The 16,051-nt window shown below is 39.6% G+C and overlaps 1 protein-coding gene across 2 annotated transcripts in view; it reads right to left on the reverse strand.

Moving 5' to 3' along the window:
* ano1b (anoctamin 1, calcium activated chloride channel b) overlaps positions 1 to 16,051 on the reverse strand; it is an 81,101-nt gene that overhangs the window by 49,135 nt on the left and 15,915 nt on the right. For both annotated transcript variants that reach the window (XM_008287808.1, XM_008287807.1), the window contains exons 3-6: positions 9,090 to 9,188; positions 4,757 to 4,908; positions 2,395 to 2,449; positions 1,155 to 1,203 (exon numbers count right to left, since the gene is read on the reverse strand). In XM_008287808.1, coding sequence (XP_008286030.1) covers positions 1,155 to 1,203; positions 2,395 to 2,449; positions 4,757 to 4,908; positions 9,090 to 9,188 — 355 coding nt within the window. The remainder of the gene's footprint in view (positions 1 to 1,154; positions 1,204 to 2,394; positions 2,450 to 4,756; positions 4,909 to 9,089; positions 9,189 to 16,051) is intronic.

Below are 16,051 nucleotides of genomic sequence, written 5' to 3' on the forward strand. Positions count from 1 at the left end.
CTCTTTTTAAAGTCATTTTTGATCCCACATCGATCAGAGCACACGGCAGCCACCAACAGCAACTGGCGCCTGTAATGTGTTCAGGGAACATCGGTAAATTTTAGAGTCTATCGATAACAAAATCTTGAGCAAGTCGTATGTTTTGCCTGCGACAATGTGGAAAGTGCGACCAAATGAGAAAGTCGGTCGCATCAGTGAAAAAGTTAGTCTGGAGCCCTGTGTGGACTTCCGTATGGTGGAGTGTTGCTCAGTAAATGGCTATGTGTGAAGGATGGCGTGACTCTGACTTGGCTCAAAGAAAAAGGAAACATGTTCTTAGGAGGCGCAAGATTTGAACCAACTAAGCACTGGCACTAGCACCAGCAATGAACTAGCACCTGGTTCTTCTTGGTGGAAAAGCGGTTCTAGACGGGATCTTCTGGCCCCTGACTATCCATTGCTGTGTGCAGAGAAGCACCAGCACATTCCAGGTGAAGAGAAATGAGACTTTTGTTGTAGGAACAGTATGCTCTGTCCACTATGTAAGTCACCCAAGCACACTGCCATGTTCTTGTTTAGTAACACGTTTCATTGCTGCACTCAGACCTATGGTCAAGGGTGCAGCCACAATTAATAAAACCAAGCCTCTGCAGAGCTTCCGCTTCTGAGGCAGGCTTTGATTCTTCTGTAGATGTGGACCATCACGGATTTTGTAAGTGCACCTTGCACATGTGCAGTGTCAGTCAAGTGTGACAACAACATTTTGCCACTAGATGGCCCCTTAATACAATTAGTGGAGGCTCAGAGAACAGGTAGCTTCTAACTGAACTTTGAACTGCTTAGATCCAGCCCACTCAATCAAACCGATATGGACAGAATTTCTTTTTTCGTAATTTTCTTTTTTTTTTAAATCTCACATTTCATTGATTGAATATTTCATTCATAAAATAATAGAAAATAAATCTAATCAAAAAATACAGTTTAAGAAAACAATAGAATTTTAGAACTTTTAGAACTTTCATTTTGTCAAGTGAAAATCCAACCATCTAGTTTGACATAACTCTAAAATATAGGCAGACACCAGTGACTTGGATAATGATTAGTGAGTAAAGTACAAGTGGCCCAGTAATAGTAGCCTGATTTATACTGCTTGTCCTGTGTTGATCCACACTTACCCATGCTGTACGTGGCCTTGCATTTTGTTCTTTTTAGTATTTCAAATACCTGAAAAAGAAATCAAAAACAGAGCTTTACTGTTTTATCATGCTGAATATTGGCTTCATAGAGCAGGGGTGGGCAAACCTGGTCCTCGAGGGCCACAATCCTGCATGTTTTAGATGTTTCCCTCTTCCAACACACCTGATTCAAATGGTCAGGATCATTATTAGGCTTCTGCAGAGCTTGATGATGAGCTGATCATTTGAATCAGGTGTGTTGGAAGAGGAAAACATCTAAAACATGCAGGATTGTGGCCCTCAAGGACCAGGATTGCCCACCTCTGTCATAGAGAATACTCAAGAGTAAGTTCAGTAATCAAAATGTCCTAAGTGCTCCAAGAACCAAAGAGAAGGGCAGTTGCCTTCTACTGAAGACATTTCACCTCTCATCCAAAAGGCCTCCTCAGTTCTAAGTAACTGAAATTTCAGGTATTTATTCTCACCACCAAAGTTCATGGTTCAACTTTTAATGGCCCAAGACTCACATGCCATGAGGCGTGAACAACTCTGAAAATGTCTGACTCAAATTGTGAATAGCAGTTTAGGGGAAGTCTGGGGAAGGACCTCAAGACTGTGTCATAAAAGATAGGGGACACTCTTTTAAGGACAGCAATGTAAAGAGAGAAGTCAAGGAAGCCATCTATGTTAAAGTTAAACAACTATTCCTAAATAGGGGAGGGGGTCTGTGACACCACTTATCAGACACTTACACACAGAACAGGATTACCATGAGCTGGATAACTGAAACTGTCAGATGTATAGCAATCAACAAGGTAATACAACTATGGTAAAGCTCTCATCTGCAATAGCAATAATGACATCAATTAAATTCATACTTGGGTCTGTTCATAATACTGAGCTGTGCATTGTAGAAAAATATGTACATGTGATTGTCTGCTGACTGAAATGTAATAAACAGTCAGGGTTATGCATGACAGTGGTACATCAGAACAGAATGGATGTCGTCCCAGCCCTCATCATGAACAACAAACAGTTATCAGGCTGTGCTTAGCATCTGGTTTAGAATAAGAGACCTCGAGGAGGATCTGACCAAAGTTTTATACACATTTGTACTAATTATTCCATGACATTAAGTATTTTTTGTTGCCACTGACTAAATATGTGTCAGTAAAACAAGTTAGCCACAACCCACAGCTATGTGTCGACATTGGTGGATCACATGCAAACTGGGACTTACTATTGAACTCCTGGTTTTGCTGTCAAAGAAGTAATCTTTGTCTGAGAGGTCAAACCTGTTAACAAACACAAAAACACAAAATGTTATGTTTATGTCTGTTTAAATTCAGTCCCCTTATTCACTGTGCAGACCACTGTCAACACACAACAACATAACATGTCAACCTTTCTGAAATGGGGCAATATCTTAGGTTTTGTTCAAAAATTTTGTTTGTTTGGTGTTTGCATCTCTCAGTGCTACTGCAGCTATTGCCTAGTAATACAATTTCTGAATATTGTTTTAAACAGGGGCTGCAAGGTGGCACAGTTGGTAGCACTGTTGTCTTGCAGCAAGAAGGTTGCCGGTTCACGTCCCGGTGGGGGCACCAGAATCTTTCTGTGTGGAGTTTGCATGTTCTCCCAGTGCAGTGTGGGTTTAATTACCAATTACCAACTGTAGTCATGCTCTCACATCTCAGCACATATTGTGTGTTGCGCTGCGTTTCTTTGCAAATGGAAGTTTTTTGTACAATGTCGTAGATGCAGAGCACCTGAGTAAGGGACCTGTATGCAGGGCGGTCAGAAAAGTGTGCCTCGCCCTGAAACGGCTTTTACCATCTTTGTCGTTTTCCCCGGATACAAACCTGTCAGAGCGATCAAGGAGGAGAATGATGTAGAGATCTGTTCAATTAATTTTAAATTAGATTCTGTTAATGACATTGTGCTGCAACCTCAGACTTGAACAATGTTTTTATATTTCATCTTAAGCTGCTGCCAAGTGCGCTTCTCCCCCGCAGGATTGCACCTAAATGAAATAAATTAATGGGCTACCATTCAACCAGCTTTCCCCTGTAACATTTAAACTTACGCGTTGACCCGAGCAGCAACGTTCTCCACACCATTTCCCTCTCTTTTTGCAGCTACAGCGGTGTTGCACTTCTTTTTAAAAACGTGTTTAAACTTGTCGTATGAGCACATTAAGATTTCTAATTCTCGTGGGGTGAAAAACACAGCCCTCCACTTCCCCGTTGCCATGGTGACTCTTTGAATCGGGGCTCCATTGATGCTGGCTTTTTATAGTTGTGGTGCACGAGCTTAACTCCAGGTCAAACTACTCCGAGTTGATTAAACTAACTCAGACCCACTGTTCTGGAACCGGAAACTCAGAGTTCAGGATTAGACTCAGAGTTTGTTGAACCTGCTTTGTTAAATGGCCCCCAGGGGATTACTTCGAAGGGGAAAATTTGTAGTTTGTTGTTTGGATTTGAAACATATCTTTCGTTACACCAGTCCTGAAACTTTTCGGATACACCGCTTAATTCTCACTAGGGTCGCGGGGGGCTGGAGTCTATCCCAGCCGACTTAGGGTGAAGGCAGGGGACACCATGGACAGGTCACCAGTCTATCACAGGGCTACACTTAGAGACAGACAACCAAGCACACTCACATTCACACCTACGGACAATTTAGAATCACCAATTAACCTCAACATGTTTTTGGACTGTGTGGGAGGAAGCTGCAGGAAACCACTCCAGGCCTTTGCATGTGCAGTGCTGCTTATGTCATGAAATGGCCTCTTATATAAAATTAAGCTTAAGCATGTCAAACAGGACATAAAGTATGATGCAATCAAGTGCATTTTTTGTCATGTTTATTGTGTTCGTCGGGTAATATACCTTTAGTGGTAGCACTCATTAAAATGAACAAGAAATGGAAGAAAACAAGGGTGATGTAATATTTTTTTCCATGACTGTATACACTCAAAAATCAGTTTTTGCTTTGTCATCAAAATACTGTGTGTAGATTGATACTGAAAACATGAATTGATTCTATTTTAGGATGAGTCTGAAACACTTAAACTAACACTTGCCTTTGATTACATCACCTCTTTTCTGTCTGCCAGATCTTTATTCATTGTTTGCTTGCGTGCAAATCATGAACTGATCACTGCTGTATTTACATGTCATCTCCATACTGTTGGACCCTCTGTATAAAGTGTTGTGCCCTGGGCCCCCTTACCTTTCCAGACTCCCTTGTTTGGTTCTGTAAGGCCACCTACCAGAGTATCAATACAACACTCCACTACAACACACTTTTTAATTATGCTTTGCATTGTGGCCACTGGCACTTGAAAAAACACTTAGACATGGGTTCATAAGCGTTCCCCTTCTTTTAAGCCTTGTAGCCATGATTTGCAAAAGACCCATCAGGCCAGAGGTACAACAAACAAGCAGTCATTCATTTAGTTACATATGTATGTTCATTTTTTCCACAATAAGCCCTGCTCACAGCAAGCATTCATTATGAAACACCCCTCACATACTTTACAATCATGCTAGCATATGAGTCCAATGCTTTGTCAACCAGTGCAAAGGTCTACTTACAAGTGTTGTTTTTCCCTCGAGAAAGTGTGTGACAGGTGTTTGATGTTCTTGGGTTGATGTTCCTCAACATGAGGGTGGAGAGGCTCCACAACTTTACTGACTAGAGAGCTGATTTTCTCCACAATACCGCTTGATTGTTTGACTTCATACACCTACAAATTCCAACAAAACAAATCAAGACCTCTTTATATACATCACACATTTAGAACACAAGAATACATTGCTGCAAATATTTGAGCAAGTTTGACTTCAGCGATACTAAAATGAAATAAAAAATCTAAAACAATTTACACATTGCTGTATAGTATAGTATAGTATAGTATAGTATAGTATAGTATAGTATAGTATAGCATAGTATAGTATAGTACAGTACAGTATAGTATAGTAGTAGTAGCATTCCATTTATGTAGAAGTAATGTATGGATCAGCCAATTACTGTGGTTTTTACAACAGCAAAAGTTAAATTGGCATTCTTACATTTCCGAAATTTTATATAAAGTTAACTGCTCGTTAAACCCCTGTTAGAACAAAACACACACAGTCTTATTTGCACAGTCGTCAGTCTAGGGCAGGGGTCGGCAACCTTAAACACTCAAAGAGCCATTTGGACCCGTTTCCCATGGAAAAGAAAACACCGGGAGCCACAAAACCCTTTTGACATCTAAAATGAAGATACCACTGCATATATAGTTTTTTTTTACCTTTATGCTATGTATTTTTTAAAAAATAAACTGTAGTGTGTTGCATTGATGAAATCAATGAACTGCTACAGAGAAAATGAAGTTTTATTTCTGCATGAAACAAAAACATTTTGAACTGCGAAAAAAAAGCCGCTGCATTGAAGGTTACTTTCAAATAAAATACTCCATGTCTATTTGAGTCCTCCTCGTATATATGAAATAAAAAGTTGAATTTAAATCATCCATCTGCAGCAAAGTAAACATTATGTCTGGTTGTCCTGCTGACTGCAGCTGGGACTGCTGACCAGACTCCTGACCGGCTGTGAGAACTTTGGGACGTGGAGGAGCTCACAGCAGCACCCGCTGCCCGCTGAGGACAGTAGCTGCAATACGATACGTGTTTTCATTTCAGAGTCTCCAAAACACCAGAAAAGTCTCCAGTAACACCAGAAGCAGTTGCTAGATTTGTCGGGAGTCGCATCTGACAAAAAAATAAAAATAGCCAAGAGGTTTTGGAAAATCGCCAGATTTAGTGAGAAAGTCACTAAGTTGGCAACACTGTCCATGCCGGCGGGTGTCACACATCAATGGTTGTGACACATATTTTGAGCGACAAAAATTAAACATGTTTTATTTTAATGTATAAGATCCCCATAATCTTCGAATTTAGAATAACATTTTAAAAACTAACGAACTATAATAAAATACATTTAAATGAAATGCCCATTATTTATTTTCCAAAACCACAAGGAGCCGCAGCAGAGGAATGAAAGAGCCACATGTGGCTCCCGAGCCGTGGGTTGCCGACCCCTGTTCTAGGATTTTAAAATCTTTCTTCAAAAAGAAAACAAGTTATTTCCACAATATAAACATGTTATCACCTGTTGATGCAAAATGATGATTAAAGTGTCATACCTCACCAACATCTCTAAGAATTGCATTCTAAAGTTCTCGACAATGCATTAAAAATGGCAACATTAAAACAAACTATCAAAACATTAAAACAACACAAAGCAAGAAAGAAACTGATTGGTAAAGGTTAGGTAAAACATCAGCAGCACGCCATCATAAAACATTCAGACTATTATGCCATTTAAAGCAGGCACACGGAACTCCAAGCGCAAGAATCAAATAGTTGAAGTAGAGAAAAAAAAGCAAGACTCGCACTGAACACCTAATTGTACACTATATAGAGTAAATGCTCATCTAATTCTTAGAATCTGGAAACTTGAAGGCCCAAACCATTTCTTCTGGTTTACTGCTACCACTAAGTCAGTAAGTAAAGTTTAATTATACAACACCTTTCATAGCACAAAGTCGCAATGTGCTCAACCCTTTATAGGGCTAATTAATGTGTTTTTCAAGGTGCAATAACTGCTTAAATATGACACCTGAGTTTCTAACACTGCATGGTGAAAGACAGAGACCCAGAACACTGAGTCATTTTAGAGGCTATGCTGCCTGAACCAACAATGACAAGTTTTGTCCAGATTGAAGCTACAGATTATTGATCGCCATTCAGTTCAATTCAATAGCAATCATACAATTGTTCAACATCATTAGTCTGTCTTTTCAGATTTAAAGGAAACATGCAGCTGAGGAGTATCAGTGGTAGGAGATAACTTTACATTTGCTTGTAACTGGACTTAATAGGAACAAATATAGAGCAAATAAAATGTGTCTCAAGACAGAGGCTGGAAAGGTTGTGACATAGGACCTAACATCTCTAATCTTCTACTCAAAAAAATGAAAGGACGATTTGATTATGTTTGAAAAGGGGCTGCAAGGTGGCGCAGTTGGTAGCACTGTTGCCACGCAGCAAGAAGGTCGCCAGTTCGCGTCCCGGTGGGGGAACCGGAATCTTTCTGCGTGGAGTTTGCATGTTCTCCCCATGCAGTGTGGGTTCTCACCAGGTTCTCCGGCTTCCTCCCACACAGTCCAAAAACATGTTGAGGTTAATTGGTGATTCTAAATTGTCTGTAGATGTGAATGTGAGTGTTCTTGGTTGTCTGTCTCTAAGTGTGGCCCTGTGATAGACTGGTTACCTGTCCAGGGTGTCCCCTGCCTTCGCCCTAAATCAGCTGGGATAGGCTCCAGCCCCCCCCGCGACCCTAGTGAGGATTAAGCGGCATATAGATAATGGATGGATGTTTGAAAAGGGGCTGTAAGGTGGAGCAGTGGTTAGCACCGTTGCATCGCAGCAAGAAGATCGCCGGACACCTGAAATCTTTCTGCGCGGAGTTTACATGTTCTCCCCATGCAGCGTGGGTTCTCTCCGGGTTCTCCGGGTTCTTCCCACAAGTCCAAAAATAATGTCCATAGTATGACCCCTAATATGTACAAGACCAAACACATGTTGAAAAAACAAGATTCAGTGATGATATGATATCTGCAAGGAAGGGGCAGGAGGTGTCATCAACATGGACATTAAAATCCCCAACCAAGAGGACTCTCATCAACTTTATAGCAAAGCATAAACTACTAAACCAGGGGGTCTATAAATTCATGCATGCGTGTGCAACCCCTACAGGAACCTGAAACTGACAGTGAGGATGGATTAGAGGAGGAAGTATCAGAAGCTGAAGATGATACAGAATATAATCCAGACCATGGTGTGGATGGAGGTGAATCTAGGATGGAAACAGGGGAAATTTTTCAAGAGGAGGCAATTCCTGGAGGAGTTGGGGAAAGCTATGCTGGCACCCTACATTCAACCACGTCAACACCTTCCTGGCATCTATCCCAGCTGACTTAGGGCAAAGGCAGGGGACACCCTGGACAGGTTTCCAGTCTATCACAGGGCCACACTTAGAGACAGACAACCAAGCACACTCACATTCACACCTACAGACAATTTAGAGTCACCAGTTAACCCAAGTTTTTGGACTGTGTGAGAAACCCATGCTGCACAGGGAGAAAACAAAAAGATCCCAGGTGTCCTAACTGGGACACGAACAGATGATCTTCTAGCTGTGAGGCAATGGTGCTAACCACCGTTCCACCATGCAGCCCCTGATGAACACTGTACTGTTATTGTTCTTGTTAGTTGTTCTTTAATGTATTCAATTATTGATCTTGGAATATTGTGAAATTGTCAAGTTTTTGGGATAAATTCTTTTGTACATGAATAAAATCTTCTTGGTTACTTTTGACCAGAAACACAACAGGTGACACTGCAGGTGTTACTTTGTGTGACTGTATAAAAAATGAAAATGTTTTTTATAAAATGTTCTTGATAACTTTGACCCAAAGTGGTGTGTGATAAACAGTACACTATGTTTCATCTGATTAATAATAATAATCGATAAATAACAAATAGAAGTTTAAAACTTGTGATGTTCACCAGGACTTGTGTTAAAAAAAAAAATTAAAAATCACAACAAACAGTGATAACATAAGCATTAATACAGTTTTTATGAAAAGTCTTAGTGGAATGGTCATTTTGAACAGGAACACAAACTTGTTCAACACGAAATGAACACAACTCAAAAATGCTGACATTGTAATAAATAGCACTGAATTAGATTTTTCATCGAGTTCCTCAGTGCATTTATTATATGGAAAACAAGACAGGATGTTATTTACTTCATGGACACCTACAATTTGAATTTAGATTTGTTTTGTGCACATATTCCAGAGACAGTTAGATTTACCTTCTTGGTGGGCATCTTTAGCTTCATGAATTCAGCCTCTCGACAGAGAATGTTAAAGGGAGCATGGATCTTCACGAAGCCCACGCCTGGAATCTTACTCTAAGAGACATACGACATGGAAAAACAAGTGTATACAGTTTTTATGTCATATTTAATGTCTAAAACACAAACAGAAGCATCTCAGTGATCATCATACCAGGTGAGACAAACAAGTCTGCTCTATCACAAGTTGTATGTTGCAACATCACATTTGCAATGTGATACAGCAGTGTTAATGCATTTCAAGAGTGTTACGACTGTGGTCGTATCTGTTAATAGAATGTTACTGTTTCCTGTTGATGTTATTATTTCCTGTTGTGATTGCCTATGTAAATAGGGCTGCGCTGTCACGACGACCGGATTGGCTGATCAGCGGAAGTTCTGGTCTTAAATACAGCGGGAGGACTTTGCCAGTGGTGCAGAGAGACAGGGTCAGATGGGCGGGGCCATTTCCTCACCGGCATCCTAACCGGCACAGCACCACGTCATCAGTCCTGTGTATAACTGATTTTGTGAATGGAGTGAGCTGCTACCTTTTTTGTTTAACCCGTTTTCTCATGTTTTTGTTAGATAGGGAGGCCAGACTTTGTGTTTATTTTCGATACTTTTATTTTTGATAGGCAAGTTGGTTCTCCCGCACTTCAGCGTCGTTTTGGTTGTTATTTTTGGTAGCGCTCACTCTTATTTTAAGTTAATCATTCCCTTTGTTTTAACCCCACCTTTATTATAAATAAATCATCAATTGTCCTGGTAAAACTGCTGTGGTGTGGCTGCTTGGGACCGGAGAGGGATGGCGCATTCATGTTGCGTTCAGGTGCCCCTAGACTGGGCGTAACAAAGAGTAAAACATAAAAGGTTGGAGGTTTGTGTGTCATTATTCTGTAGCAGCCTAGTTCCTTTTCCACGTGATTTGATCAGGGTAAACACAGTGGTCAGTTGTATGTGATGGCTTTGCATTCCGGCATGGCCTTTCTGAAGTCCAAATTCACCTTCAATGTGGTGAAAGCAAAACACTTGTGAAATGGTCTGCATTTATCCACAAATAGTGACTGATTATTGGTGTATCCGCCATCTAATAGTGATTTATACTGTATTGAGTACATTAGGTTCAGAAGTATCCCTGAGGTTCTACCAAAAGGATCAATAAAGTTCTATCTATCTATCTATCTATCTATCTATCTATCTATCTATCTATCTATCTATCTATCTATCTATCTATCTAAGAGAGCTAAGAAAATAACCATACACACTTCTCTATACATTAAACTGATCAGTTATAAGGCAGTGATTTGTTTTTGATGTGAGAGAGTTTTTGACTGAATTATTGAGGCACATTACTCTGTTAAATAATGTAACGATGCTAAAAATAAATAAATAAATAAATAAAAGTGGAAAGGAGGCAATGGGACAAAGATAAAACACTTGTATAGCACAATTAATAGCATGATGGTGTTATTTATAAAGTGAAATACAGTAGAATTTAAACGTCAGTGGTTATAGATTAATGTCTTAAAGTAATTTTTTTAAATGATTTATTTATTTTATAATTGAGCAAGTTAAATAAAACCATATGTCTTTGCAAATTTGAGTTCTGTCATATCTGTGTGTTCACATTTTGTCACTGCATCATTCATTTGACAACAAAACCTGAAGAAGCATTGTTCCATTTGTTTACATATTGTCATACGACTGTAAATAAAATATGCATTCCAGAGCAATGAGATGAATTAGCTGAAAGTGTAGTTATTAATCACCCACCCCTCTGGTCTCAGTTTAGTGATGCATATTACAGTATCTTTATGGTTTTCTGAATTTGTATTTTGAATCTGTTTTATCTGTTTCTATCCATCTGTTTCGCTTTAAATGGGATAAGAGGAGGTCATGTGACTGGTCACATGACTCCACCTGCCGAGTCAGTATTTCTAATACTAATAAAGCATTAAGTCTGTCTTCATTGTTGTACTGACTTCCATGTTGTGCCAACATATGATCATTAAATCTGCAAAGTTGTTTGTCTTATGCAGAGGGGAATGTGTCTGGTGTTTGGACTTGTGCTCGCATCTCCATCTGCATTCTGTTTCATGAAAATAAAGCTCATAATCTCCTCTATTTTGTCAAACTGTTGCCCAAAGGGAATTGTTTGGATTTGTCTCTATAATAAAACACTCTAAGGTCTTCACCTTATTATGTGAAGGGCCCTGAGATAACACATATTGTTAATTGATGCCACACACATAAAAATTATTTAAATTCAATTAAATTTTTTAAATGAATTAAATTGAACTGAAGTGAAATTAATTTGACTTTAATTCAATTTAATTGAATCTGTCTGCTGATTCAAGGGGATGAGAGGGCATCATGGGCCATTATTGAACCACCTTCAATAGTCGGTCTATTATTATTCTGTTTCGTCTGTCTACAACACTACATCTGACTCATTCTCCTTTAATCTCCCACTGATCACCAAAACATCAGAAATTTGTGTGTGTTGTGCCGGGTTTCAGGAAAATAGGAATCAAGACTATTTTTGTGATACTGGCAGCCTAAGGTCAGCCACTTCAAGTCACTGCTGTCACGAGGGTTATTTCCTATTTTTATCCTGGCATCAAGATATTTCATACATAGGCAGAATATCAGTTTACACTTTTACAAGACTGATACACAGATACGTCTAAAACTGCAGCCCTGCAAATAGTTCCATAGAAATTGGCAACCATTTAAAGTGTTGAAGACATTCAGGAGTGGATGTCCCCTAACTTCTTGTAGTTAAATATAAACAAAGCTTTTCCATGTCCAAGCTTGTCTACGAATGCAGTTTATTTGTGAAAATGACATAATTCCAGACAAACCTTGTGTAAGATGTTCATAGTAAACCTGTTTACTTGATGTTTTAAAACAACTGGATGTACGGTCTATAGCTTCAGGGGGCAGCGAGTTTATGGTTAGATTATGTTTATTAGAGTTGTGTTGGAAAAGGCAGTTATATGTGTATATTTTATAATGTGATGAAAGTGCAATGTTGGACTATCTGACCAATAATGACTTGCATAAGAATGCGGGTTTTTTTAAAGCGAGTATGCATATTTGCAGCTGCAAGGTTGTTTACATATTTTATTTAGACTGATAAGTAAATTATAGCCTCGACTAAGCAACACACATTCCTGAATACCATACTTGTGAATAAATGCTTGAGAAGAAATGAAAGTCAGAGAGGCGGGATGTTTCGGTGGAGCACACTTCAAAAAACACCTTCTCGCTTTATGAAGTTACAAGCATGTCTTAATAACGATAAACATATCTGTATACAGAAGCCATAAGGTCACGTTATATTAATGACCAGCGTGATTTGCTGTCTGTATTCTTGTACTCGTCATATGTTTGTTTCTTGGGATTATTATGCGAGGTAAATGCTGTTTTTTGGGTCATCTGGTGTTCTTTGTATTGGGCTTCTGTTTTTTTGTTTGTTTGTTTGTTTGTTTGTTTTTTAAGTATCTGTTACGTTGGATGAGGAGCTGGCGAACTCCTGGCTTCTGCTGTGCCTTCTCATCTCAAAGACAACTTGTGCTTTGAAGATTTCATCATTAGATTGTCATCATTAGACCATTGGCTGAGGTGGTGTCCCTAAACAATACGGACACCTGGAGAAATAAAGCTGAGTTTATTAGAAAACCTAAGACATGCCGACCCAAAGTTGAGGTCAGGAGGCAGATTTGCAGTTCTGCATGCTTCTCTGCAGTTTTCCTACAGCTGTCACAATCGCAAAACTCACAAAAACCTATAGAGACTGTCTGCTCCAGCATCGCCTAAGCTAAACTAAATAAACCAACCTTGTTTTGATCTACATGTTAGTCTGACATATACCATAGAAGTTGAACAGTGAATACTATTTTCTTTAACGACTTTTGGGTCTGACCATATGCTGCAAAACAATTTGAAAATGTCACTGTGTTTGGAAAAATAATTCTCAAATGGATGGACATCTATTGTTTAGAGTAGAGGCACATGGAGGGTAGCTTTCTTTTTTTAACCTTACTACCACACAAGTTGATTATCTTGCTTATTGTGCTGCAGTGAGGATGATATCCATCACTTTTGCGCTGCTGACAAAGAACGTCATGAATATGACTAGCTCCATGGTACAATTAATAAATATGCACTTTAAATCTGGAAAATAATCCAGAGAAAACTTCATCTGGCTTAGAATTAAACTACAATAACGAGAAAGACCAAGAACCTTATTACTCATCATTACCAGAGAAAATAAAGAAAAGCACAGTGACAGCTCTATTAAGCTATATATCCATTTAACTTGCTTTATGGGCACTTCTCAACAAATGAATTAGCAAAAAAAAGTGCATCAGCTTCCTCTTGACCCACGTGTTTTCACCAGCTTTAGACTTAGATCCTACCTCCCCTGTATTTATAAAATGTTGTTGAAGATCAATAATGTGACTATTTTCCAGGCATAAAGGCCTGAATGCCCTGTAATTTAAAAACATGAACCTGAACACCTCAAACACACGATCTAACCACACAGTTACACTGGATGGAATCATGTTGGCTCGTAATGTAAGGAAACTTGGAGACATTTTTGAAATGCATATGTCCTTTAGCTCACACATACAACGATTCTCTAGGACGGCCTTATTCACAAAGAGCTTCGCGTTAGTTCAGACAGGCATGGAGTCAGGGTGTCACATGGCCCCTCTTGTCCAATCATCATCGCTAAAGTCCAGCCCACCCACTTAGCATGCTTTATAACTGAGGCAGCGTTCATTCATTCTGCCCGCTTCACGCTCACCACATCACTGCTACTTCAGCCTCTGCAGATCGTCACATCTCCCCCTCCTCCCCAACCACCACCTTTTAAAAACAGTTCAATCATATAACCCCGGTGTTTCCCATATCGTGGGACTGTAGGTTGCAGATGGTTGATTATTGTACCTTGAACTATTTAATCTAGATTCTGTAAGTGAAGACTATTTAGTTGGTCTCCTGTTCTCGTGTTCATACCGTATTTGAAAAATTGCATATTGTAAATTCATGGCTCTGCGGGGGTTTGTGATCTCAGGGATTATCAGTGTCATGCTTGCTCAGATTGTTCCAGAGCATCACGAGCAGAGTTACCACCAAACGAAATGTATGTGATCCCAAATAAATGGTTAAAATCTGACAAAGTGTCCTGTCTGAACTTCACATTATTGTTCAAATTAATACCTTCCTGCCTCCAACTGGTGGTGAAAAAAAGCTTGAGCATTTATTTACTTCTAGACTGGGATATTTGAATTCCTTACTATCAGGATGTCCCTGAAACCCTCAGAAAAACCTCCAGTTGATTCAAATTGCTGCAGTGTAAGTGCTGACAGGAAATAGAAAAGAAATTATATTATATCATATATTATTCTGTTGGTATCCGGTGAACTGCAAAATAGAACTGAAAATTGTTCTCCTTACGCACAAAGCACTTAGTGACCAACCTCCATTAGCTCCGCTTTCCCCACCTAGGCCTCAGCTTTATTTCGATATTTACTTTTTTCGTTGTTGTTTTGTTTGTTTTTTATATTTTATTTTTTCACCTGTTTGCTGTATTTTTATACTGTCAACCTTTGTATTTATTGCTTGTTGTTTAACGCTTTTATTTCGTTGCTTTTATCCTGTGAAGCGTCTTTGAGTTTTTGAAAAGCGCTATACAAATAAAATGAATTATTATTATTATTATTAAGAGCTTACACTGCTATGTTATTCCAATGCAACACTTCATTGTGTTATATTGGGGAGGGCGGGGGAGAGGGGGGGGGTTCCCTGTCTGATATTGTGGTCAGTGATGTGGGGGCACCACCAAAGGGGACTGTCCTGTCCCCCTTTCTCTTCACTATGTACACCTCAGACTTCCAGTACAATCAGGGTTCTGCCACCTGCAGAAATCCTCGGATGATGCTGCAGTGCTGGGGTGTATTAAAGACGGACGAGAGGTGGAGTACATGACTCTGATCGGAGACTTCCTGGAGCGGTCCGGGCAAACTACCTGCACCTGAACGTGGAAAAGACCAAGGAGCTGGTGGTGGACTTCAGGAGGAAGAGGATGACAGCTGAGCCAATCACCAGCCAGGGCCTGGAGGTAGAAGTTGTGGACTGCTACAAGTACCTGGGAGTCCACTTGAACAGCAGGCTGGACTAGAAGCACCACAGTGATGCTGTGTCCAAGAAGGGCATGAATAGACTTTACTTTTTGAGGATCCTTTAAATACCATGGGCTGCAAGATTCTGGAGATGTTCTACCAGTCTGTGGTAGTAAGCAATCTTTACTTTGCTGTGGTCAGTTGGGAAGGCAGCACCAGTCAGAGGGACATCAGCCGGATCGATAAACTGATCTGGAAAGCAGGCCAAGTTATTGGCATCGAAATGGAGACATTTGTGTCGACAAGGGACAGGAGGACACTGGACAAGATGCTCTCCATCATGGACTATCCACTACACCTACTACACTGGACTATAGAGGGACAGAATTTCCAATATAAGCTATAACTGGCTACAGGATTTTAATGAACATATTAAAAGATCTGAAAAATCTATGTGTTTGTCTGCCACTTATAGTTTGGAAATATTATACCCAGAAGATCATTTGAAAATGTTTCTAAGTATTCAAACATATTAAAAAGCTTTAATGTTTTTTACACTGATTTGTTTCCAAAAAGATGAGGCTGAGGATTTAGGGGTTCTGAATGGCGTCCAAAGGTTTGACAGCATATTTTACCTGTTGTACCCTTCTTTGTGTCACGTTTTATGAGTGTAAAACTGTTGAAAATATGGGTAAAGGGGATTTTGTACCTTGCACTTTGATGTACACTACCGGTCAAAAGTTTTAGAACACCACACTTTTTCCAGTTTTTCACTGAAAATTATTCAGTTTATTGTGTCATTGC

The sequence above is a fragment of the Stegastes partitus genome, unplaced genomic scaffold, assembly GCF_000690725.1.
Source record: "Stegastes partitus isolate 25-593 unplaced genomic scaffold, Stegastes_partitus-1.0.2 Scaffold522, whole genome shotgun sequence".
Lineage (NCBI taxonomy): Eukaryota > Metazoa > Chordata > Actinopteri > Pomacentridae > Stegastes > Stegastes partitus.